Here is a 26,759-nt window from a genome sequence, read left to right on the forward strand (position 1 = left end):
TTCAACTTTTTGACTGTGACACTGAAAAAGCGTCACTTTAACAGTGACACTTTTGTTTAAACGAAAATGAGGTTAGAAAAACACATTTTCTTAAAATCAATCTGTTATTTATGATAAACATTCCTGATAAACCCAACACACGTAATAACAACAAAAAAACAGAGATATTATGTATAATGTACAGGTTATAATAATTATATATAATAAATTTTATGGTAGTATATAAATGCGCAAGTGCAATTAACTGTACATAACGGTGACGTCACTAATAATTACTAAATTGTACTGCAGTTTTGTTATGTACTCTCTGTGTGTCTCGCCGGAACAAGTGGCAGTGACGACATCAATTGTGACGTCACGTTGACACTTGTGTATTAGTACTTGACATGTTTTTCAAAAATTTTGACAAATGACACTTTTTTCCTTGTCACATCTGTCAAAATTACCTTCATGGAGGTGTAAATCGGCTTTTTTTGCTTGGATAGTTTGGGAAACGTCACCGGAACCAAATGAATACATTTTACCGCTTCACAAAGACAATTTTGACAGTTCTGACGTTTGACAGTCAGTTTAGAGTTTGGTTGGATGTCAAGCAGCTGTCACAACTGTCAAAATTACCTTCATGGAGGTGTAAATCGCATTTCTGGGCTGGACAGTTTGGGAAACGTCACCGGAACCAAACGAATACATTTTACCGCTTCACAAAGACAATTTTGACAGTTCTGACGTTTGACAGTCAGTTTAGGGTTTGGTTTGACGTCAAGCAGCTGTCACAACTGTCAAAATTACCTTCATGGAGGTGTAAATCGCACTTCTGGGCTAGACAGTTTGGGAAACGTCACCGGAACCAAACGAATACAATTTACCGCTTCACAAAGACAATTTTGACAGTTCTGACGTTTGACAGTCAGTTTGGGGTTTGGTTGCATGTCAAGCAGCTGTCACAACCGTCAAAATTACCTTCATGGAGGTGTAAATCGCATTTCTGGGCTGAACAGTTTGGGAAACGTCACCGGAACCAAACGAATACAATTTACCGCTTCACGAAGACAATTTTACCAGTTCTGACGTTTGACAGGCAGTTTAGGGTTTGGTTGGATGTCAAGCAGCTGTCACAACTGTCAAAATTACCTTCATGGAGGTGTAAATCGCATTTCTGGGCTGAACAGTTTGGGAAACGTCACCGGAACCAAACGAATACATTTTACCGCTTCACAAAGACAATTTTGACAGTTCTGACGTTTGACAGTCAGTTTAGGGTTTGGTTGCATGTCAAGCAGCTGTCACAACCGTCAAAATTACCTTCATGGAGGTGGAAATCGCACTTCTGGGCTGAACAGTTTGGGAAACGTCACCGGAACCAAACGAATACAATTTACCGCTTCACAAAGACAATTTTGACAGTTTTGACGTTTGACAGTCAGTTTGGGGTTTGGTTGGATGTCAAGCAGCTGTCACAACTGTCAAAATTACCTTCATTGAGGTGTAAATCGCATTTCTGGGCTGGACAGTTTAGGAAACGTCACCGGAACCAAACGAATACATTTTACCGCTTCACAAAGACAATTTTGACAGTTCTGACGTTTGACAGGCAGTTTGGGGTCTGGTTGCATGTCAAGCAACTGTCACAACTGTCAAAATTACCTTCATGGAGATGTAAATCGCATTTCTGGGCTGGACAGTTTGGGAAACGTCACCGGAACCAAACGAATACATTTTACCGCTTCACAAAGACAATTTTGACAGTTCTGACGTTTGACAGGCAGTTTGGGGTCTGGTTGCATGTCAAGCAGCTGTCACAACTGTCAAAATTACCTTCATGGAGGTGTAAATCGCATTTCTGGGCTGGACAGTTTGGGAAACGTCACCGGAACCAAACGAATACAATTTACCGCTTCACAAAGACAATTTTGACAGTTCTGACGTTTGACAGTCAGTTTGGGGTTTGGTTGCATGTCAAGCAGCTGTCACAACTGTCAAAATTACCTTCATGGAGGTGTAAATCGCATTTCTGGGCTGGACAGTTTGGGAAACGTCACCGGAACCAAACGAATACAATTTACCGCTTCACAAAGACAATTTTGACAGTTCTGACGTTTGACAGGCAGTTTGGGGTTTGGTTGCATGTCACGCAGCTGTCACAACTGTCAAAATTACCTTCATGGAGGTGGAAATCGCATTTCTGGGCTGGACAGTTTGGGAAACGTCACCGGAACCAAACGAATACAATTTACCGCTTCACAAAGACAATTTTGACAGTTTTGACGTTTGACAGTCAGTTTAGGGTTTGGTTGGATGTCAAGCAGCTGTCACAACTGTCAAAATTACCTTCATGGAGGTGGAAATCGCATTTCTGGGCTGGATAGTTTGGGAAACGTCACCGGAACCAAACGAATACATTTTACCGATTCACGAAGACAATTTTGACGTTTGACAGTCAGTTTGGGGTTTGGTTGGATGTCAAGCAGCTGTCACAACTGTCAAAATTACCTTCATGGAGGTGGAAATCGCATTTCTTGGCTGAACAGTTTAGGAAACGTCACCGGAATCAAACGAATACAATTTACCGCTTCACAAAGACAATTTTGACAGTTCTGACGTTTGACAGGCAGTTTGGGGTTTGGTTGGACGTCAAGCAGCTGTCACAACTGTCAAAATTACCTTCATTGAGGTGTAAATCGCATTTCTGGGCTGGACAGTTTGGGAAACGTCACCGGAAGCAAACGAATACATTTTACCGACTCACAAAGACAATTTTGACGTTTGACAGTCAGTTTGGGGTTTGGTTGGACGTCAAGCAGCTGTCACAACTGTCAAAATTACCTTCATTGAGGTGGAAATCGCATTTCTGGGCTGAACAGTTTGGGAAACGTCACCGGAACCAAACGAATACATTTTACCGCTTCACAAAGACAATTTTGACAGTTCTGACGTTTGACAGGCAGTTTAGGGTTTGGTTGGATGTCAAGCAGCTGTCACAACTGTCAAAATTACCTTCATTGAGGTGGAAATCGCATTTCTGGGCTGGACAGTTTAGGAAACGTCACCGGAATCAAACGAATACATTTTACCGCTTCACAAAGACAATTTTTTGACAGTTCTGACGTTTGACAGTCAATTTGGGGTTTGGTTGCATGTCACGCAGCTGTCACAACTGTCAAAATTACCTTCATGGAGGTGTAAATCGCATTTCTGGGCTGGACAGTTTGGGAAACGTCACCGGAACCAAACGAATACAATTTACCGCTTCACAAAGACAATTTTGACAGTTCTGACGTTTGACAGTCAGTTTGGGGTTTGGTTGGATGTCAAGCAGCTGTCACAACTGTCAAAATTACCTTCATTGAGGTGGAAATCGCATTTCTGGGCTGGACAGTTTGGGAAACGTCACCGGAACCAAACGAATACATTTTACCGCTTCACAAAGACAATTTTGACAGTTCTGACGTTTGACAGGCAGTTTGGGGTTAGGTTTGACGTTAAGTAGCTGTCACAACTGTCAAAATTACCTTCATGGAGGTGGAAATCGCATTTCTGGGCTGGACAGTTTGGGAAACGTCACCGGAACCAAACGAATACAATTTACCGCTTCACGAAGACAATTTTGACAGTTCTGACGTTTGACAGTCACGTCACTGTCAAAATTACTTTCATTGAGGTGGAAATCGTATTTTTTTTTGAACGACAATTATTACGTCACTGCCACTAGTCGCGAGACGGACTGTAGATTACTGAGGTTTAATTAAAACGACTAGCGAGTGTTGCTCTCGGATACGCACGTCAGTTCTGCAACAAACAGAAAAATGTGTACAGGGTGGCGCAGTTTTACAAGGAAACCGCCATTTTGTGTGTTTGGGGTTACACAAAATGGCGGTCACGCGCTTACCTGCATAGACGAGAGCTGCGGGTTCCGTTCGAGGTGTAGAATGCGTTGTTGCGCTTGCGCCAACTGCCGGGTGGCGCTGCCGAGCTGTTCCTCCAACGCTGCCGCTTCCAACGATTTCACCGACAATCGGTCGGACAAATCGACAATTTCGTCGCGCTGTTGCCGCGCGTACTCTCGCTTGAACCGCGCCACCTCACGCTGAACCTACGCAACAACGTTGCCAAATTGTTGCGCACTAAAAGCGGGCGGGGGGGGGTTTACCTCGGCCACGTGGGCTTTGCGCATCGCGTCCAAAGCGGCCAGCGTTGCCTGCGTTTCCTCCGCCAACGCTTGCTCCTTTTCCTGGCGGAGCGTTTCCAGTTCGTGCGCGTGCGTTTCCCGCATTTGTTGGATCGTTCTGCGGTGCGCGCGTGCGCGCGTAAACTTGCTCACATTTAACGGAAAAAAACAAAATGGCGGACAAAACGCCTACCTGCGATGCCATTGGTCCATGGAATTGAGGACTTTGTCGCACAACAGTTGCAACTGCTCCAGGTCCGCCATCTGGTGGCGTTCCTTGCACGAGGCCAAAGCGTAACGGTACGCCGCCCTCAGCTGTTCCGCTTGCGTCAGGTACTCGGTACCCAGATGGGTTCTTTGGTCTTTCTGACTATCGGATCTTTACCAAAAAAAAAAAACAAAAAAAATTGACAATTTTCCAGATTTATGTCAAAAACCACTTTTTTTCGGTTATTTTCTGGACTACAGGGTGGTTCAACCACTCAAAAGAACCGTCTTGAACTGCTCTTTCCAGTGATGTAAATCAAAAAATTTTCCCCAAAAAATTGCATACAGGGTGACCAAAAATAGTGACCCACTAACATTCTTGTGTCCACCCTGTACACAGGTAATTGAATTGGGGTTCGTGCGTTACGTAGTCAGGTTCAGTGGTTCATTAGGAAGGTTTTTGCTTTCGTGCAATTTTTTTGTAACTTTAACCGTTTTCGAGATTTTTACCAAAAACTGACTTAAAGCACTTTTGACCCAAAAACTTGAACACCCTGTAACTCGGTTATTTTTTGAGGTACAGGGTGGTTCAACCACTCAAAAGAACCATCTTGAACTGCTCTTTCCAGTGATGTAAATCAAAAAATTTTCCCCAAAAAATTGCATACAGGGTGACCAAAAATAGTTTTCGAGATTTTTACCAAAAACTGATTTAAAGCACTTTGAGCTAAAAACTTGAACACCCTGTAATTCGGTTATTTTTTGTTTATCTAAACAAAACGAGTGACGGGTGGTTTTTGACCAATTTTGGGGTGCCCAATTTATTGGTGAAATCACTTTTTTGATATCTCCTCAAACAACCCAGAAATCGCCAGTTTCTCGAACTGGGTGACAGCTACTGTCATTTTGACAGCTGGAATGGATTCCCCGTCCCCAAATTAGTCGAAAACGAGTACCATCAAGACTAGTGAAATCGGACTGGTTTTGACGTTATTAGCTGTCAAAGTGACAGATTAACAATAATGCATCTCAAGCGTTTTTTATCTAAACAAAATGAGTAAAGAGTGGTTTTGGACTAATTTGAAGAAGCCCAATTCAGTGGTGAAATCACTTTTTTGATATCTCCACAAATAACCCAGAAATCGCCAGTTTCTCGAACTGGGTGACAGCTACTGTCATTTTGACAACGGGAATGGATTCCCCGTCCCCAAATTAGTCGAAAACGAGTACCATCATGTCTAGTGAAATCGGACTGGTTTTGACGTTATTAGCTGTCAAAGTGACAGATTAACAATAATGCATCTCAAGCGTTTTTTATCTAAACAAAATGAGTAAAGAGTGGTTTTGGACTAATTTGAAGAAGCCCAATTCAGTGGTGAAATCACTTTTTTGATATCTCCACAAATAACCCAGAAATCGCCAGTTTCTCGAACTGGGTGACAGCTACTGTCATTTTGACAGCTGGAATGGATTCCCCGTCCCCAAATTAGTCGAAAACGAGTACCATCAAGACTAGTGAAATCGGACTGGTTTTGACGTTATTAGCTGTCAAAGTGACAGATTAACAATAATGCATCTCAAGCGTTTTTTATCTAAACAAAATGAGTAAAGAGTGGTTTTGGACTAATTTGAAGAAGCCCAATTCAGTGGTGAAATCACTTTTTTGATATCTCCACAAATAACCCAGAAATCGCCAGTTTCTCGAACTGGGTGACAGCTACTGTCATTTTGACAGCTAGAATGGATTCCCCGTCCCCAAATTAGTCGAAAACGAGTACCATCAAGTCTAGTGAAATCGGACTGGTTTTGACGTTATTAGCTGTCAAAGTGACAGATTAACAATAATGCATCTCAAGCGTTTTTAACCGGAACCAAACGAGAAAAGAGTGGTTTTGGACTAATTTGAAGAAGCCCAATTCAGTGGTGAAATCACTTTTTTGATATCTCCACAAATAACCCAGAAATCGCCAGTTTCTCGAACTGGGTGACAGCTACTGTCATTTTGACAACGGGAATGGATTCCCCGTCCCCAAATTAGTCGAAAACGAGTACCATCAAGCCTAGTGAAATCGGACTGGTTTTGACGTTATTAGCTGTCAGTTTGTGTGTTTGTAGATCAAAAAAATTTTCCCAAAAAATTGCATACAGGGTGACCAAAAATAGTGACCCACTAATAAAAAAAACTAAAAAACTAAAAAAAAAATAAAAAAAAAAACACTAAAACTTTTCAACAAACTTTTACCTTCGTATCGGTCCGCCGTTACCGATCAAACGTCGCATTTTCTCCAAACTGTCGTGCAACGTTTGACATTTCTGACACACGTCATTCCAGTTGTCGATCAGCGCGAGATCGGCGCCGTCGCGTCGAAACTCGTCCAGTCGCGTTTGCACCTCCTTCGTCTGCTCCATAACCTAAACGCGCACGTCTAATCTGTCAAAATTTTGACTTTTGTGACCTCACCTCATCGAATCCGCCCAAATCGGCGAGCGATTGGTCGAGCATGCAGAGAAACTCCGCCTCCAAATCGGCTCCGACCAATCCGGGTTCGTCGCGCAACTCCTCCAGATAGTGTTGCCTGTCGAACCAGCATCGCGCGGGCCCGTCCTCGTTTCGGCTCAGCTCGTCCTCGAACCGACCGGTCAGAACGTCGATGCGCGCGTCGATCAGCGCCTTGTGCGCCACCACGTCGGCAAACTCGCGCAACTCTCCCGGCGGCGTTGCCGTTTCGCTGGGAACGCGCGGGAGCGACGCGACCACGTTATCGATCTCGTGCCGTAGACGAACCGCGACCGAATCGGACCACAGCTCGAGCGCGGCCCGCTCCGACGCGTAGAAAGCGAAACAATTGCTCTGGTCCGCATCGAAGTGGGCTTGGTACGTTCTGGCCGCTTTGCGCAGCGCCTGACCCAGCTGGTTTGCGCACAGTTCGCGCCGCGCAATTTGCGACGTCAGTTCGTTCAGACCGTCCAGATGGCCGGTCAGTCGCGTCAACTTTGATTCGTAGTAGGCGCGGTACATTTCGTGGATTTTGCGCTGTTGCTCCAACAAGGATTGCAGGGAGGGCGATTGAGGTTGCAGGGTTACCGATCTGAGGGCGCGGTAGCCCTGTCCGAGGCTGATAAAGTATTTGGTTAGGATTTTGGTTAAGTAGGCGGCGCTCGTTTTGGGCGTGGCCACCGTTGCCGGAGTTTGACCTTGAAGTTTCCTGCGCAGAGCGACAATCAGGTGACCCGTTTCGCGCGCCTCTTTTTCCGCCAATCGGCTCGAAGGACCTTCCAAAGCTTGCTGGATGCGTCCGATTATGATTCGTTCGAACGCCATTTTTTCCGCCACTTTCTCCAGTTTTCCGTCCCCCTCCAAACTGTTCAGTTTGCTCAACAGCACCTGCTGCAACTGGTCCACCACGCTACCGACGGAACGGCGCACCGCCTCCACCTCCTCGTCCCCCCCGCCCACGATCGCCTGCAGCTCCCGCAGCGATTCCTCCAGTTCCGTCGGATTACCCAGCAGCCCCAAACACTCCTCCACCTTCCACCTGGCCAACTCGTCGCGGTCCAACTGTCTCCCCGTCTCGCCGCCGTCCAAACTCTTCCTCCTGAAGCGTCTCAGTCTGCGTTTCGCCGTCCTGCGGTCCTGCAGACTCGACATTTTCGCCTCCAGCTCCCCGACCTTGTCCTCCAGATTGAGGGAGCGTCTTCGGGCTTTCTCGGCCCGGTTCAGCTTCGCCGTGAGGTAATCCGATCGGGACACGAGCAAATCGACCTCGGACTGGTGTTCGCGCTTCGTCAGGTCCAAACTGGCCTTCAGACTGTGATTGGTCAGCTCCAAACGGTCGTAGTCCTCCTCGGACCGTTTTAGAGTGAGTTTCAAGGTGCGCACCTGTAGAAAAAATTACGTCAAGTTACAGTTGACGTCAAACTGACGGTTGCAATAGATTCCTCGACCCCAAATTAGCCAAAAACGAGTACAAACTCGATTTTTTAAAATTTTGGCCGCCATTTTGGATTTACTCGAATTCAGTGACAGTTAACGTCAAATTGACAGTTAAACTGAATTCCCTGACCCCAAATTAACTCAAAACTCAATTTTGGACGCCATTTTGATTTTTTTTTTTGCTCAGAAGACAGTTTGGTGGCATTTTGATGTTTTTTTGAACCGCAAAAGACAGTTGACGTTTCTGAGCTGGTATAAACTGTTTGAAGTCCTCTGGTAAGAATTTTCAGGCTCAGAAGACAGTTTGAGAGACGATGAAGATATTTTGGTGTTTCTTAGCTACTAAATACAGTTTAAAAGTACAACTGTCACTCGATTCGAGAAAATCCAATATGGCGGCCAAAATTTAAAAAAATCGAGTTTGTACTTTTTTTCGGCTAATTTGGGGTCAGGGAATCTATTGCAACTGTCAATTTGACGTTAACTGTCATTGAATTCGAGAAAATCTAATATGGCGGCCAAAATTTTAAAAAATCGAGTTTGTACTCGTTTTCGGCTAATTTGGGGTCAGGGAATCTATTGCAACTGTCAATTTGACGTTAACTGTCATTGAATTCGAGAAAATCCAATATGGCGGCCAAAATTTTAAAAAATCGAGTTTGTACTCGTTTTCGGCTAATTTGGGGTCAGGGAATCTATTGCAACTGTCAATTTGACGTTAACTGTCATTGAATTCGAGAAAATCCAATATGGCGGCCAAAATTTTAAAAAATCGAGTTTGTACTCGTTTTCGGTTAATTTGGGGTCAGGGAATCTATTGCAACTGTCAATTTGACGTTAACTGTCACTCAATTCGAGGAAATCCAATATGGCGGCCAAAATTTTAAAAAATCGAGTTTGTACTCGTTTTCTGCTAATTTGGGGTCAGGGAATCTATTGCAGCTGTCAGTTTAACATTAACTGTCATTGAATTCGAGAAAATCCAATATGGCGGCCAAAAATTGTAAAATCGAGTTTGTACTGGTTTTCGGCCAATTTGGGGTCAGGGAATCTATAGCAACTGTCAATTTGACGTTAACTGTCATTGAATTCGAGAAAATCCAATATGGCGGCCAAAATTTTAAAAAATCGAGTTTGTACTCGTTTTCGGCTAATTTGGGGTCGAGGAATCTATTGCAACTGTCAATTTGACGTTAACTGTCACTCAATTCGAGAAAATCCAATATGGCGGCCAAAATTTAAAAAAATCGAGTTTGTACTCGTTTTTGATTAATTGGGGGTCGAGGAATCTATTGCAACTGTCACTTTGACGTTAACTGTCATTGAATTCGAGAAAATCCAATATGGCGGCCAAAATTTTAAAAAATCGAGTTTGTACTCGTTTTCGGCTAATTTGTGGTCAGGGAATCTATTGCAACTGTCAATTTGACGTTAACTGTCATTGAATTCGAGAAAATCCAATATGGCGGCCAAAATTTAAAAAAATCGAGTTTGTACTCGTTTTCGGCTAATTTAGGGTCAGGGAATCTATTGCAACTGTCAATTTGACGTTAACTGTCATTGAATTCGAGAAAATCCAATATGGCGGCCAAAATTTTAAAAAATCGAGTTTGTACTGGTTTTCGGCCAATTTGGGGTCGAGGAATCTATTGCAGCTGTCAGTTTAACGTTAACTGTCATTGAATTTGAGAAAATCCAATATGGCGGCCAAAATTTAAAAAAATCGAGTTTGTACTCGTTTTTGGCTAATTTGGGGTCAGGGAATCTATTGCAACTGTCAATTTGACGTTAACTGTCATTGAATTTGAGAAAATCCAATATGGCGTCCAAAAATTGTAAAATCGAGTTTGTACTGGTTTTCGGCTAATTTGGGGTCGAGGAATCTATTGCAACTGTCAATTTGACGTTAACTGTCACTCAATTCGAGAAAATCCAATATGGCGGCCAAAATTTAAAAAAATCGAGTTTGTACTCGTTTTCGGCTAATTTGGGGTCGAGGAATCTATTGCAACTGTCAATTTGACGTTAACTGTCACTCAATTCGAGAAAATCCAATATGGCGGCCAAAATTTTAAAAAATCGAGTTTGTACTCGTTTTCGGCTAATTTGGGGTCAGGGAATCTATTGCAGCTGTCAGTTTAACATTAACTGTCATTGAATTCGAGAAAATCCAATATGGCGGCCAAAAATTGTAAAATCGAGTTTGTACTGGTTTTCGGCAAATTTGGGGTCAGGGAATCTATTGCAACTGTCAATTTGACGTTAACTGTCACTGAATTCGAGAAAATCCAATATGGCGGCCAAAAATTGTAAAATCGAGTTTGTACTGGTTTTCGGCCAATTTGGGGTCAGGGAATCTATAGCAACTGTCAATTTGACGTTAATTGTCATTGAATTCGAGAAAATCCAATATGGCGGCCAAAATTTTAAAAAATCGAGTTTGTACTCGTTTTCGGTTAATTTGGAGTCAGGGAATCTATTGCAACTGTCAATTTGACGTTAATTGTCATTGAATTCGAGAAAATCCAATATGGCGGCCAAAATTTTAAAAAATTGAGTTTGTACTCGTTTTCGGCTAATTTGGGGTCGAGGAATCTATTGCAGCTGTCAGTTTGACGTTAACTGTCATTGAATTCGAGAAAATCCAATATGGCGTCCAAAATTTTAAAAAATCGAGTTTGTACTCGTTTTCGGCTAATTTGGGGTCGAGGAATCTATTGCAACTGTCAGTTTAACGTTAACTGTCAAATTTCACTCGAAAAGGCTGTAATTATTGTACCTCTTTGACAGCCTTGTCTAAGCGGCAACGCAGCTCCAGGCAGTAGTCTTTCAGTTCGTCGACGTCCAACCGATCGACGTCCACGTCCTGCGTCAGCTTTTGTTTGTTCCACTCTTGACGCAGCGCCCGGTACTTGGTCTCGTAGGTGCGGCTCTCGGCCAGGCTGCGTTGCAACACCTTCTGGTCCTGCGCCAAAGCGGCGTTGCGCTCCTCCAAACCGGCCAGCAGTTCCTGGTAAGTTTGTTCGCGGGACGCCGCCTCCGCTTCGCGTTGTTTCAAGCTGAAAAACCCAATTTGGCAACGTGGCTCGCACGCGACCCCACCCATTCGCTTACCCGGCGATTTGGCGTTCGAGTTGGGCGATCTCCTGCGCGGATCGCGCGAGCTGTTTCTGCAACTCCGCCACCGGATCGATGGCGCCATCTAGCTCGTCCGTGGACGTGCTGTCCAACGTTGACTGACGCGACTGACATCGCGGTAAACGGGAACGCGGTCGCGCCCTCAACGCCAACCTGGAACTCAAAAATGACACTTTTGCTTTTGCGTCAAATTTTGTGACATTTTTGTCTCAAGTAAACAACGTCAAAAAGTGTCAAAATACCGGTTTAGCGGCGGTGACGGTGGCAGTTCGCTCCAATCGCCCGATTCGCGTCGTCCACCCTCGGAAGCGGTTCGGTACTCGTCGTCGCTGGAAAACACCATCGATTTGGGCGTGACGGGGTGGCCCACGGCCATCGGGGCCGCCATCTTTAACGCCTGCATCCAATTCGATCTGTCGAAAGCGGAGAGAGAGAGTGAGACACACACGTGACCTAGTCGGAAAGCTGGCAACGTCGCGAGGAGACCAACTCACCGGATGCCTTGAGTGACGGCGCTCAAACGTAACGCGGGCCCCGCCCACTCGATCCGAAAGCCGTATTTCGTGTCGGCGGGCGTTTCCGCGTAACTGGTGACAGTTGACAGTTCGACGGTTATTTCCGGGGTACCGTGCTCGTCCTGATCCCGGTACACGTTCAACGTGGGACCGCACAGTACCGTCCAACGTCTCACCCACTCGTTTTCCGCTTGTTTCAACCACAACCAGCCCTGTTGACAGATGACACTTTTTTTTCACGTGGTCACGTGATTAATTCTGACACATGTCAACTGGTCTTTACGGTCGCGCAAGCCTAACAATCACCTTATCCACGTCACGTGACGTGTATTCTACAATTTCAGCTGTCAATTTGATTTACCAAAATTTCAAGGTTGAAAAATTACATTTTGACGATCACGTGACTGTTTTTCGACAACGTCCACCGGTTTTTAGGTTTTTACAGTGTTGCAAGCTCAGCAAATTAAATTATCCCAGTCACGTGACGTGTATTTTACAATGTCAGCTGTCACAATTTTCTAAATTTGATTTACCAAATTTTCAAAGTTCAAATTACATTTTGACGGTCACGTGACTGTTTTTCGACAATGTCCAACGGTTTTTGACAGCGTCAACCGGTTTTTACAGTGTTGCAAGCTCAGCAAATTGAATTATCCCAGTCACGTGACGTGTATTCTACAATTTCAGCTGTCAATTTGATTTACCAAAATTTCAAAGTTTAAACTACATTTTGACGGTCACGTGATTAATTCTGACAGACGTCAACTGGACAAAAAAAAAAAAAAACATTTTTTTTTAAATTTCGGTGCGGAAAGTGTCTTTTCCACACCGAAAACAGACTTTTTTGCTTTTCGAGCTAGAACCGTCATTTTACGTTAAAATTTCCTGGAAAACGCGTTAACCCTGACTTTGACTGTCAAATTGTCTTTTTGACAGGTGACGTTTCGTAGAACTGACCTTTTTGAGGTGCAACAGTCCTTCGGAGGGCAGCGCCAAACTGGATTCGGGCGATCGGTCCGTCAGCGCTGTCGCAATGTCTCGGAGACGTTCGTTGCGCCAATCGCGGCGCACGCGCGCCTTGTCGTCGCACCGCAGTTTGTCGCGGGTGGGGGGCGACCCCGAACTGATGACGTAATCTGGAAAGCGCCGAAAACAAATGACTGATGGCGCCGCGTTGCCAAACTGATTTAGCGTGGACTTTAACCTCAAATAACTCGCTTATTTGACGAGTTACGTCAAAAAGTCACCGAAGCAAAATGACAGTACAGACTGTGAGCTTTCAAAAAAATGTGGTCAAATAATTTGGACGCTAGAGGGATTTAAAGTAACGGACGCACCTTTTCGAATTAAGGGTGTGGTATGCTCCACCACAACCCCCGGATCCCATCCATCCTTTTTCATCTCGTTGGGTGGCAATTCTCGTTCCTCTTTCAGGGGCGGAGTCTCAAAGTTTGCACGAGGAGACGGCCCCGATACGCTCAGATGCCTTAAAAACAAATGACGTTTCAGTCAAGCCCCGCCCCCCCCCCCAATCAGAACTTACCGTGGTCGGGGCGGCTGCGGACTGGCGCTACGCCCCAACTGTGGTAGACTGGGCGAGGCACGGCCACCCGGAAAGGTGGCGTTACGTTTGTGGCGGCGCGGAAACACCGCCAAAAGTTCCGCCCACCATCGGGCGTCCTCGCGACTCGCCGCCTTGACGAACGTCACCCGATCCGGACTGGTCAATGCCAAAGAGTGGGGATGGCCGGTTACCTTGTCAAAGCCAATCGCAATCAAGGCCACGCCCACTCACCAAATAACTAGGAACCTACCTGTTCCGCTCCCGTCACCTCCAGAACTTTGGACATGTCCACCGAGCCTTGCGGTATCGTGTCCGGCTAGAAAAATCATCGGGAATACTCGCTTTCCGCCATTTTGAACGAGACAATATGGAGGAAAGCGAGTATCGCAACTTACGTGTTCGTCCACTGAATAGTTCAATTCGCCATCGTCGTACAACACGAACCATCTCCGTTGCCATCTCTGGAAGGAAAACAACGTTGCCAAATTTAATTTCAAACACTTTGTATATAAATTTATACATCAATGGAAAGCCCATGAAAAGGGCTTTCTAACGATATGACACCTTGGCACAAAATGTTTTACCGTTTGGCCGCTAGAGGGCCTCAAAGTTTCCCCCAATTTTTTTGAAAATTTTTCGTACATCGAGTCATTCAAATTGAAATTACTCGCTTATTTCAAACACTTTGTACATAAATTTATACATCAATGGAAAGCCCATGAAAAGGGCTTTCTAACGATATGACAACTTGGCACAAAATGTTTTACCGTTTAGCCGCTAGAGGGCTTCAAAGTTTCCCCCAATTTTTTTGCAAATTTTTCGTACACCGGGTAATTCAAATTGAAATTACTCGCTTATTTGAGACACTTTGTATATAAATTTATACATCAATGGAAAGCCCATGAAAAGGGCTTTCTAACGATATGACAACTTGGCACAAAATGTTTTACCGTTTAGCCGCTAGAGGGCTTCAAAGTTTCCCCCAATTTTTTTGCAAATTTTTCGTACACCGGGTAATTCAAATTGAAATTACTCGCTTATTTGAGACACTTTGTATATAAATTTATACATCAATGGAAAACCCATGAAAAGGGCTTTCTAACGATATGACAACTTGGCACAAAATGTTTTACCGTTTAGCCGCTAGAGGGCTTAAAAGTTTCCCCCAATTTTTTTGCAAATTTTTCGTACACCGAGTCATTCAAATTGAAATTACGCGCTTATTTGAGACACTTTGTATATAAATTTATACATCAATGGAAAGCCCATGAAAAGGGCTTTCTAACGATATGAAAACTTGGCACAAAATGTTTTACCGTTTGGCCGCTAGAAGGCTTCAAAGTTTCCCCCAATTTTTTTGCAAATTTTTCGTACACCGAGTCATTCAAATTGAAATTACGCGCTTATTTGAGACACTTTGTATATAAATTTATACATCAATGGAAAGCCCATTAAAAGGGCTTTCTAACGATATGACAACGTGGCACAAAATGTTTTACCGTTTGGCCGCTAGAGGGCTTCAAAGTTTCCCCCAATTTTTTTGCAAATTTTTCGTACACCGAGTCATTCAAATTGAAATTACTCGCTTATTTGAGACACTTTGTATATAAATTTATACATCAATGGAAAGCCCATGAAAAGGGCTTTCTAACGATATGACAACTTGGCACAAAATGTTTTACCGTTTGGCCGCTAGAGGGCCTCAAAGTTTCCCCCAATTTTTTTACAAATTTTTCGTACACCGAGTCATTCAAATTGAAATTACTCGCTTATTTGAGACACTTTGTATATAAATTTATACATCAATGGAAAGCCCATGAAAAGGGCTTTCTAACGATATGACACCTTGGCACAAAATGTTTTACCGTTTGGCCGCTAGAGGGCTTCAAAGTTTCCCCCAATTTTTTGGCAAATTTTTCGTACACCGAGTCATTCAAATTGAAATTACTCGCTTATTTGAGACACTTTGTATATAAATTTATACATCAATGGAAAACCCATGAAAAGGGCTTTCTAACGATATGACAACTTGGCACAAAAAGTTTTACCGTTTGGCCGCTAGAGGGCCTCAAAGTTTTTTGCAAAAAAAACCGTTTAAACTGGCTTATTGGTGGGCTTTTTACGACTTACCTTGGTACGATTCAGTGGTACCGAAAAATCCCAATCTGGTGCCACAAACAGGTACCCGCTTCTGGCTATGGACCGACTGGCCTAAACAAAAAAGCATCGTTAAACCCAGAAACAAATGAAATAACTAGACCATCCGCCATTTTGTTTTTTTGAAAACAAAAGCGGGTAGGACGTCACAGAATAGAAATTACTACAATGCCATTGTATTCCAAATTAATAAATTCATCATTATTATTGTAATCGAGGCGTTTATATACTGTAACAGTCACGTGACACCCACACGAATACAACACACACACACTCCTCCATTCAGACCCAAATTACTCACTTATTTGGGACACTCTGTATAAAGTTTTATACGTCGATGGATAGCTAATGAAATGGGCTTTCTAATGATATGGCTGCATGAGTTGATAGGTTGCACGGTTTGGCCGCTGGGGGGCGTTAAAGTTGAGCTACAACTTTCCTCAAATTTTCAGTGCACCAACTCACTTAACCCCAAATTACTCACTTTTTCGGTACACTCTGTATAAAGTTTTATACGTCAATGGATAGCCAACGAAACAAGCTTTCCATTGACATATAAAAGTTGATCGGTTAGTTATATGATTTGGCCGCTAGAGGGCGTCAAAGTTGCACTAACAACTTTTCTCAAATTTTCAGTGCACCAAATCATTCAAACTTAAATAACTTCCTTATTTGGTACACTCTGTATAAAGTTTTATACGTCAATGGATAGCCAACGAAACAAGCTTTCCATTGACGTATAAAAGTTGATGGGTTAGTTATATGATTTGGCCGCTAGAGGGCGTCAAAGTTGCACTGACAACTTTTCTCAAATTTTCAGTGCACCAAATCATTCAAACCTAAATAACTCCCTTATTTGGTACACTCTGTATAAAGTTTTATACGTCAATGGATAGCCAATGAAACAAGCTTTCCATTGACATATAAAAGTTGATGGGTTAGTTATATGGTTTGGCCGCTGGAGGGCGTTAAAGTTGAGCTACAACTTTCCTCAAATTTTCAGTGCACCTACTCACTTAACCCCAAATTACTCACTTTTTCGGTACACTCTGTATAAAGTTTTATACGTCAATGGATAGCCAACGAAACAAGCTTTCCATTGACGTATAAAAGTTGATGGGTTAGTTATATGGTTTGGCCGCTAGAGGGCGTCAAAGTTGGCGTCCCATGGAGCTATAAAAATTGCGGAACCAGCACGTGCCCATGTGACAGGTTCACTGTTCTTTAATACTTTCACGAGCCGAACAATGTCGTTTCCCGCGTCTAATTTTAAAATCGAGTGTGCCATGTGTGCCCTGGGAAATGGTGCGTATTTTTAGTGCCGCAATATACAGGGTATCGTGGAAAAACTAATTTTACTCGCGCAATGTTGCCATATCGTTACAAAGCTTATTTCATTGGCTATCCATTGACGTATAAAAGTTTATACAAAGTGTACCAAATAAGTGAGTAAATTAAGTTTGAATGAAGGGGTGTACTGAAAAAGTGCAACAAAAATTGGTTGACTTTGCAACCCTCTAGCGGCCAAACCGTACAACTTACAAAGCAACGTTGCCATATCGTTAGAAAGCTAATTTCATTGGCTATCCGTTGCCGCTGTCAAACGTCACATTTGCGGCGTTACAAGGTGTCACCTAGACAAAATACAGATGCGGGTCCGGCTTTTTTTCCCCTTAAGGCCGTGTATACATTAGAGGCGGCCATTCAAACGTGGGGAACCGGCCTTAGGCCATTCAAGGTAAAACAGTTAGGAATTCGGCCCAGGATGCCGGTCGGTGTGCCATTGCCTTGTTTTATTATCATTTTTTATTTTTCCCTCTCTCTCTCTCACACACACACACACGCTGTATGTACATCTCTCTCTCTGGGTAATTTTTTTGACAGTTACAGGGTGGTTAACAAAATATGGAAAATTGATTAAGCACCCAAGTGTTGTGTACAACCAAACTTGTCCAGTTCAGTTTTTGCTAGACCACCCTGTATATATAGTAATAAGTGGCACAAATAATTGAAAAACAGTCAATAAATCCTTATTAAGTGTACTGTGTATGTAAGGTTGTTGACCTTCTAAGGTTAACACACTGAAAGTATCTCCTTCTAACACGTGAATAACTAATTTTTTACTTTCCTTTACGCTATTACGATTCTTAACCTCACTAATTGAATTTCACTAATTACTGGCATAAGAATGTGCGAATTACTGATCTGAACCTGACAAAATGGTGAATGAAATGCTACTTACACTGGGATTTATTTAGGAACCAACTTTATATACAGGGAGAACCATTGTTTTGGTACTTGACTTGGCAACAGTGCTTACAAGCATAAATCTAGCAACAGTGTGCCAGTTAAAATGAATCAAGTGTGCACACTGCACAGGGTGTCGGCCATTTTGTGGCACCCAAAGGGGGTTAAAGTTTTTCGGGTTAAAAATGAGTTTAAAATTCCCGGAAAGGTTTGGAAAATGCATGGTAAGGGATCTGAACTAGTTTTTCCTTGGGTTTCACTGAAAAATCTGCTTTGAAACCTACCTTTTGGTGTGGGTGAGGATGACCGGTTGAAACCCCCGTTTTCTCAGGTAATTGAGGCTGTAGCACCCCAACCACTTACACTCACACGTCCGGGACACTGCAACGAACATTTTGAAGTACTTTTCACCGCTCAAACCGCACTTTTACCCCAAAATTCAGCAGGAAGATTTTAAACCAAAGCCCTCTTTCCCCATTACAGGTAAACAACATGGCCGCCCCTAGTAACTAGACCAATCAGGAGGGTGGGATCGGGCAACTGTCAATTGTCAAACGCTGTTGCCACGTCTTGTTCAACTACAGGATTGTTGTTTTTTTTTTTTTGGTTGGAAAAATAAATCGAGACCGTCAAGCTATAAATACAGCTTTGTAGTGGTATTCTGTTGTATATGACGTTTTCCCTTAAAGGTGAAATGACAACTTTACCAACCAAAGGAAACACATTTCGATTAAACTTGTTTTCCAACTCATACCCTGTACGTCTGGCAACACTGGACGATCAATGACATCGACCCTCCCGATTGGTCAACCCCCTGGCGGCGGCCATATTTGTTGTTTATGTAGGTTGAATGGGGCAAACGCTGGGGGTTCTCCAGCTGAATTTCCCGGTAAAAGTGCGGTTTGAGTGGTGAAAAGTACCTCAAAATGTGCGTTACAGTGTCCCGGTCGTGTGAGTGTAAGTGGTTGGGGTGCTGCAGCCCCAATTACCTGGGAAAATGGGGGTTTAAACGGAGGCATCCTCACCCCCACCGGACTAGTGGAGAAGGTAAGTTTAGAACTAATTTCAAGACACTTTCCCCCCGTTTTTGTGATGTTTTAAGCTATTGGCAGTGGCAACCTTGCGTGAATCACCCTGTATATACTTGTCAGACCGGTTAATTATCATGGGATTGCCTATATACCTATACACACACATCATCCTCTGCGCTTATGTAGTTAAATACATAACGCGTGACGATTGTGTGTATGGGAGACGTGTAAATAAGCAGCAGCAGGAAATACCGAAAAACCTACCCGATTGCATTCCAAAGCCTCCGCGGTGTGTTCCTCCTTTTGTCGGAAACAATTCGAACATTTCGATTTGTGAAAGATGTTCGGTGCGAACTTTCTGCACTGAGACATCGTCCCGACGATGGCCGCACAATTCGAAACGTCCTCACCGAGCTGGACACGGCGAAAACGACATTTTCCGCGAGCGAAGATGATCGGGCGCACGTCAACTGTCACTAAACCGTCCCGCACGATGGTTGCGCTCCAACTGGAACATTCCGTCGCGCATCGCGCCCCACGGTGACGTCACGCGAAAGAAGATGGACGGGTACGATCCGTTTCTATGTCGATTAGGCAACCGCGCATACACCCAACACTCGAGACAATTTGGCAACGCCGCTTTCAAACGTCAACTGACTGGGTTGTTATGCCTGTTGTCAGTGGTTTGTTTGTCAATTTTGCCGAAAAATTGTAATCAGGAAGGTTCTAGAACGTTCCTGAAAATTTGTAGAACTTTCTAAAAGAGTCCAAAACATTCTAGATCATTCCAAAAGCTTCTAGAATTTGGTGAAAGTTTTTAGAATATCCAGGAAGGTTCTAGAACGTTCTGAAAGTCTCCATATAGTTCTAGATCATTCCAAAAGCCTTTAGAATGTTCTGGAAGCTGATAGAATCTTCTAGAACTTCCCAACATTTTGTAAAATGTCTTTAAAAATTCTAAAATTTTGTGTTAAAAGTTACCAGACAATTTTTTCCATTAGCTGGAATTACTGAAGGTCACGTGACTTGTATTAAGGTTTTTAAAATAGCTACCTGGCAGTCATGTGAGCATATTTAATGTTAAAATTGCTCTGAAGATCACGTGATTGTTTTTAATTGTTTACTCCCCCCTTAGGAGGGTCACGTGACTTTTATTAAGGTTAAAGTAGCTACCTGGCAGTAGCGTGACCATATTTACGACTAAAAGTAATTTGCGTAAGTCACGTGACTGTTTTCAATGTAAAGTATAGGCAGCAGACAGGAAAAACCCCGAAAGTTGCTAAAAACGGAACGCCCTTACGTGACACAAGTTGGCAACGCCGCACCGTCACGTCAACAACGTCAACCGTTCCGCCGAACTGTCAGTCGTGGCGTTCTTTTCGCGTCAATTCGTCCCGTAAGTTGCACGTGTATTTTCTAGGTCTCGCTTGAACAGAAGGGCCCCCCCGCCGCATCAGAATGGCCCCGAAAGGTAATAACATGATCCCGAACGGGCACTTCCACAAGGACTGGCAGCGTTTCGTCAAGACGTGGTTCAATCAGCCGGCGCGCAAGATACGGCGCAATTTGAATCGCGTGAAAAAGGCGAGATCGATCGCCCCCCGGCCCGCTGCCGGGCCCCTAAGGCCCGTGGTGCGATGCCCCACCGTCCGTTATCACACTAAGGTTAGTCCAGCAGGTTTTTTTTTCGAGTTTTTCACCAGCCAGCTTTTGAGGTTATGTTTGGTCCCCAACATTATCCAAGTTGTGTTTAGACTGTATTGTTTTGCATCGGATCGGTCACATTCAAATCTCACTGTCATGCACATTAATTTGTACTTGTTGGGGGGGGAAAACAGGCCTTAGACCGACCCAATCAGGGTTCAGCTGAACTCGAGTGGTAGTTGAACCTGCCCATAAGAATAGCATTGCTGTCACAAACCAAATTAATTTGACAGCAATGCTATTCTTATGGGCAGGTTCGAGTACGAGTCGAGTTCAGCCGAACCCTGATTGTACAACTCGGAGGCACTCTAAAGTTGTGGTTTGACTGTGACCTGTCGGGGGGTAAAACATCACAGTCAGATTAAAACTTGGCTGTGGACTGGTGGTCTTCTAACCTAACCTTAAACTGTCAAAAACCTGCCAATCACAGACCTTGTTTGGTGTCTTTAGAGGCTTCTGGCCAGTTTTGAATTCAATTTTTGAGGTTTCCCGTACTCGTTGAGAGACTGAATTCATTTTCACAGACTTTTGGCACTTTCGAGTGGGTGTTCAGAGGGTTCTGTCACTGTTAAGTTAAGTTTTAGAGGTTTCTGACATTTTTAAGAGGCTAAACACATTGCCAGAAGTTTCTGGCACTCGTTAAGAGGCTCAACTAATTTTCACAAACTTTTGACAATTTTTCGAGGCTTCTGCCATTTCAAAATCTGACATGTTTGCGTGACAGCTAAAGTGTTTGAAAAATGTACGACATTGACAGTTGTCAAATTTTTCTGACAGTTGACGTTTTTTTTGACAGATCAGGGCCGGACGCGGTTTCACTTTGCAGGAACTGAAGGCGGCCGGTCTGAATCCGAGATTCGCTCGGACGGTCGGCGTCGCGGTGGATCCGCGTCGCCGCAACAAATCCGTCGAATCGGTCCAGGTGAACGCGCAACGTCTCAAGGAATACAAGTAGGAACTGTCATTTTTTTGACGTTTTTTGCGCAACAACTGTCATTTTTGTCATTCGACAGATCGAAATTGATTTTGTTCCCCGTGCGCGCCAAGGCCAAGGCGCGCGCCGGCGAAGCCACCGAGGAGGAGAGAAAGGTGGCCGCGCAAGCGACCGGTGCAGTGTTGCCAATTAGGCAACCGCCAATCAGAACCAAGGCGCGCATACCCACCGAAGAGGAGAAAACTTTCAACGCCTACGTCACCTTGAGGTAGGTTTTGTTGTTTTTTTTTTTTTTTTTTTTTTTGACATTTGACATTTGACGTCAATGTAATGCAATTTATAGGAAAGCGCGAGCCGACGCCCGACTGGTGGGCATCAGAGCGAAGAGGGCCAAGGACGCGGCCGAAAATCCCGACGACGTCACCAAGGCTGGCAAAGAGAAGAAGGCCAAGAAGTAATTTTGTTTTTTTTTTATATTTAATAATAATAATTGACTTTTGCCGAATTTTGTACGTTTTATTCGTCCCAACCTACCTGACAAAATGTGAAGGAACTTTGACGCCCTCTAGCGGCCAAACGGTGTGACGAATCAACTCATGTTATGACATTTTTGGAAAGCTTGAAATGTGCACTATCTTTTGTTTTCTATGACATTTTGACGTAACTTGTCAAATAAAGGAGTAATTTAGGGTCAAAGCGACGTGTGTCAAAAAATATGTGATTTTATGGTGAAGGAACTTTGACGCCCTCTAGCGGCCAAACGGTATGACCAATCAACTCATGCGGGGATATTTTTGGATAGCTTGTAATCTGCCCTATCTTTTGTTTTCTATGACATTTTGACGTATCTTGTCAAATAAGGGAGTAAATTAGGCTGAAAGCAGCGGGTGTCTAAAAATATGCGATTTTATGGTGAAGCAAACTTTGACGCCCTCTAGCGCCCAAAGGGTAAGACCAATCAACTCATGTGGGGATATTTTTGGAAAGCTTGAAATTTGCTCTATCTTTTGTTTTCTATGACATTTTGACGTAACTTGTCAAGTAAGGGAGTAAATTAGGGTGAAAGCAACGAGTGTCACAAAATATGTGATTTTATGATGAAGGAACTTTGACGCCCTCTAGCGGCCAAACGGTATAACCAATCAACTCGTGGGGGGATATTTTCGGAAAGCTCGTAATCTGCACTATCTTTTGTTTTCTATGACATTTTGACGTAACTTGTCAAATAAGGGAGTAATTCAGGGTCAAAGCGACGTGTGTCAAAAAATATGTGATTTTATGATGAAGGAACTTTGACGCCCTCTAGCGGCCAAACGGTATAACCAATCAACTCGTGGGGGGATATTTTCGGAAAGCTTGTAATCTGCACTATCTTTTGTTTTCTATGACATTTTGACGTATCTTGTCAAGTAAGAGAGTAATTCAGGGTTAAAGCGACGTGTGTCAAAAAATATGTGATTTTATGATGAAGCAACTTTGACGCCCTCTAGCGGCCAAACGGTGTAACCAATCAACTCGTGGGGGGATATTTTTGGAAAGCTCGTAATCTGCACTATCTTTTGTTTTCTATGACATTTTGACGTATCTTGTCAAGTAAGAGAGTAAATTAGGGTGAAAGCAGCGGGTGTCTAAAAATTAGTGATTTTATGGTGAAGCAACTTTGACGCCCTCTAGCGCCCAAACGGTATGACCAACCAACTCATGTGAGGGCATTTTTGGAAAGCTTGAAATCTACTCTATCTTTTGTTCTCTATGACATTTTGACGTAACTTGTCAAATAAGGGAGCAGACAAATTATAAAGAAAACACGTTATCACATTATCATTTGTCGGTTTATTTCCAATAAACTCCCGCTAAACGGACCGTACCACTGCAATTTAGACGGGAAAAAGTTCGTCATACGTCAAGTCTGTCAAAATGTCATTTGTCATCCGAAGCAACATGGCCGCACATTTCGATTCCAAATACGGCAACGCCATTTGAATCAGCTCCTGTCTGTTGGCATTGTTTATAAACATTTCAACGGTTTGTTCTGGAAACAAAAGAAAATCAACACAAATATACAGGGTGTACTCGTTACACTCAAACTGAGATCCGGATCCTCGTTCAAAACATTGTCCAGATTCAATCCGACGTCTTCCACCGTGATTTTCAAGACGATCGACTTGATTTGTAAACGATTTTTCTCGTCCACCACACCGTGCAACACCGCATTCGCTTCTATTCCGGCTAGAAACGTCAAACTGTCAAACGTCAAACTATCAAACGTCAAACGTCAAATTTTGTGACAGTTGTGACGTCATCCTCACTCTGTACGCATACTTACAGGCGTTCGCTTTAACATTCCCAGTCGACTGGATTTTGGTGCCCAACAACGTGCTGTCAACGTCATAGTCACTCTGTATTTCAATAAATGGTAGTTTTACGGCCACCCTGTATATTTTTTTGTCCACATCCAACCTGAAAAGGACGTACAAACAACAATCTAGCGTGAGTTAGAGAGAGAGAGGGAGAGTTTACTTGAGTTTGGTTATGTCAAAATTTGACAGTCCTGTCACTTCCAAGTTGGCCAGGGACGCTTTCAAATTGGGAATTTGCGTGCCATCGAAAACGACAACGTTCGCCATTTTGAACGGATCCAGGGGCGGCACGTGCATTTCCGGGATGCCTTTGATCAGGGCCGGTTTCAGGTTTTCCACGCTTTGTTTGATGCACGTCCCGATTTTCGGATCGTTGCGTCGACACACTTTCACAAATTCGGCTGAAAAAATGCTCAAGTTTTATCGAGAATTTCGCGGCCTACAATTTGGTGAAAAAATCGACTCGCCAACTGTCAAAATAACCGAGTTACGGGCTGTCAAAGTTGACCTAACGCATGTTTGACTGGAATTTTACCTTTGACACTTTTTGTCAAAATAACCTGGTTATTTGACAGGTTGGCGACAAATCTTATAGAAAGTGATTTAAAGAGAATTTGACGGCCTACAAAATGGTAAAAAAATCGACTTGCTAACTGTCAAAATAACCGAGTTACGGACTGTCAAAGTTGACCTAACGCATGTTTGACTGGAATTTTACCTTTGACACTTTTTGTCAAAATAACCTGGTTATTTGACAAGTTGGCGACAAATCTTATAGAAAGTGATTTAAAGAGAATTTGACGGCCTAGAATTTGGTAAAAAAATCGACTCGCTAACTGTCAAAATAACCGAGTTACGGGCTGTCAAAGTTGACGTAACACTTTTTTGCCTGAAAATCTACAAATTCAAGTTTATACTCATTTTCGACTAATTTGAGGTTAGGAAATTCATTGGAAATGTCAGTTTGACGTTAAGTGTCATTGAATTGGAGAAAATCCAAGATGGCGGCCAAATTTTTAAAAACCAAGTTTATACTCATTTTCGACTAATTTGGGGTCAGGGAATTTATTGGAAATATCAGTTTGACGTTAACTGTCACTGGAAGGAAGAAAATCCAAGATGGCGGCCAAAATTTAAAAAACCAAGTTTATACTCGTTTTCGACTAATTTGGGGTCAGGGAATTCATTGGAAATGTCAGTTTGACGTTAACTGTCACTGGAAGGAAGAAAATCCAAGATGGCGGCCAAAATTTAAAAAACCAAGTTTATACTCGTTTTCGACTAATTTGGGGTCAGGGAATTCATTGGAAATGTCAGTTTGACGTTAAGTGTCACTGGAAGGGAGAAAATCCAAGATGGCGGCCAAAATTTAAAAAACCAAGTTTATACTCATTTTCGACTAATTTGGGGTCAGGGAATTCATTGGAAATGTCAGTTTGACGTTAACTGTCACTGAATTTGAGAAAATTTAAAATAAAATACTTACGAATCGTTGCTCCGAACGAACAATGCAACAAGAGCACAAACAGCAACCAAACCGAAACTTTAACGACCATTTTTGTTGATTTTGTTTGTAATTAAAACTATGTAATGTTCCTGATGTTAACTTGAACAGTATAATAATAATGTACACTTTCAATGTCGTCAAATACGTTTTATATACGGAAAATGACAAGGTTCAGTATGCTAAACCGTGTATAATAGAGATGAGACGGTTTAATTACCTATGCAATAGTGGAATATTGAAAAATCCCCGATAATTAACCGAAAAAAAAAAAAAGCGGAATAAATTACTCTCTGGTACAAATTGTTTTAATACACTTTGAGTGTAACGGCTTTAACGCCCTCTGGCGGCCAAACGGCACAAGCTATTGAATCATGTAGCCATATTTTTGGAAACCCCACAGTCTGGACTATATTTTACCTTCCTAGACTTTTAGTCATAAAATGTCAAATAAGCGAGTTATTAAGGGACAAAGCAACAGTAGTCATAATAATTGTGTTGGTTTGTAACGCGTGACTTTGACGCCCTCTGGCGGCCAAACGGCACAAGCTATTGAATCATGTAATCATATTTTTAGAAACCTCACAGTCTGGACTATATTTTACCTTCCTAGACTTTTAGTCATAAAATGTCAAATAACCGAGTTGTCAAGGGTTAAAGCAACAGTAGTCATAATAATTGTGTTGGTTTGTAACGCGTGACTTTGACGCCCTCTGGCGGCCAAACGGCACAAGCTATTGAATCGTGTAGCCATATTTTTGGAAACCTCACAGTCTGGACTATATTTTACCTTCCTAGACTTTTAGTCATAAAATGTCAAATAACCGAGTTATTAAGGGTCAAAGCAACAGTAGTCATAATAATTGTGTTGGTTTGTAACGCGTGACTTTGACGCCCTCTGGCGGCCAAACGGCACAAGCTATTGAATCATGTAATCATATTTTTGGAAACCTCACAGTCTGGACTATATTTTATCTTCCTAGACTTTTAGTCATAAAATGTCAAATAAGCGAGTTATTAAGGGACAAAGCCACAGTAGTCATAATAATTGTGTTGGTTTGTAACGCGTGACTTTAACGCCCTCTGGCGGCCAAACGGCACAAGCTATTGAATCATGTAGCCATATTTTTGGAAACCTCACAGTCTGGACTATATTTTACCTTCCTAGACTTTTAGTCATAAAATGTCAAATAACCGAGTTATTAAGGGTCAAAGCAACAGTAGTCATAATAATTGTGTTGGTTTGTAACGCGTGACTTTGACGCCCTCTGGCGGCCAAACGGCACAAGCTATTGAATC

The 26,759-nt window shown here is 43.0% G+C and overlaps 3 protein-coding genes and 1 long non-coding RNA gene across 18 annotated transcripts in view; 2 read left to right on the forward strand and 2 right to left on the reverse strand.

The window, feature by feature from the left end:
* Positions 1–85: 85 nt before the first annotated feature.
* Positions 86–19,485, reverse strand: osp (myosin phosphatase Rho interacting protein outspread). 12 transcript variants are annotated; one of them, XM_081993165.1, is made up of 19 exons: positions 19,223–19,484; positions 15,654–15,734; positions 13,919–13,984; positions 13,774–13,839; positions 13,503–13,714; positions 13,297–13,445; positions 12,917–13,095; positions 11,939–12,171; positions 11,687–11,857; positions 11,421–11,603; positions 11,086–11,365; positions 6,834–8,252; positions 6,615–6,784; positions 4,359–4,544; positions 4,148–4,283; positions 3,887–4,090; positions 3,649–3,786; positions 1,645–2,823; positions 86–1,473 (listed from the first exon to the last, which is right to left on the reverse strand). In XM_081993165.1, exons 1-17 carry the CDS (start codon positions 19,328–19,330, stop codon positions 3,781–3,783), a joined length of 3,849 nt encoding a protein of 1,282 aa, XP_081849291.1. In that variant the 5' UTR covers positions 19,331–19,484; the 3' UTR covers positions 86–1,473; positions 1,645–2,823; positions 3,649–3,780. The 12 variants fall into 12 exon arrangements, with proteins under 12 accessions (XP_081849291.1, XP_081849290.1, XP_081849289.1 ...); XM_081993164.1 differs by having other exon boundaries at positions 1,645–2,994; XM_081993163.1 differs by having other exon boundaries at positions 1,645–3,338.
* LOC145738361 (uncharacterized) lies at positions 18,121–18,533 on the forward strand. Its single transcript, XR_014180733.1, has 2 exons — positions 18,121–18,258; positions 18,411–18,533. It is a non-coding gene; the product is annotated as an uncharacterized LOC145738361 (long non-coding RNA).
* Positions 19,486–20,324: 839 nt separating the features above from the next.
* On the forward strand, positions 20,325–22,101 carry RpL13 (ribosomal protein L13). Its single transcript, XM_081993175.1, has 4 exons — positions 20,325–20,623; positions 21,459–21,613; positions 21,676–21,864; positions 21,940–22,101. The coding sequence occupies exons 1-4, from the start codon at positions 20,417–20,419 to the stop codon at positions 22,052–22,054; spliced, it is 666 nt and encodes a 221-aa protein (XP_081849301.1). The 5' UTR covers positions 20,325–20,416; the 3' UTR covers positions 22,055–22,101.
* A 1,305-nt stretch (positions 22,102–23,406) lies between these two features.
* The window catches only part of LOC145738349 (eukaryotic translation initiation factor 4 gamma 1-like), an 81,222-nt gene continuing 77,869 nt past the window's right edge, over positions 23,407–26,759 (reverse strand). For all 4 annotated transcript variants that reach the window (XM_081993150.1, XM_081993149.1, XM_081993148.1 and 1 more), the window contains 4 exons: positions 24,117–24,357; positions 23,923–24,056; positions 23,685–23,825; positions 23,407–23,628 (listed from right to left, as the gene is read on the reverse strand). In XM_081993150.1, coding sequence (XP_081849276.1) covers positions 23,474–23,628; positions 23,685–23,825; positions 23,923–24,056; positions 24,117–24,357 — 671 coding nt within the window. In that variant the 3' untranslated portion in view covers positions 23,407–23,473. The remainder of the gene's footprint in view (positions 23,629–23,684; positions 23,826–23,922; positions 24,057–24,116; positions 24,358–26,759) is intronic.

This window comes from Ips typographus, linkage group LG15 (assembly GCF_016097725.1).
Source record: "Ips typographus isolate SLU linkage group LG15, UJ_Ityp_2.0, whole genome shotgun sequence".
Classification (NCBI taxonomy): domain Eukaryota; kingdom Metazoa; phylum Arthropoda; class Insecta; order Coleoptera; family Curculionidae; genus Ips; species Ips typographus.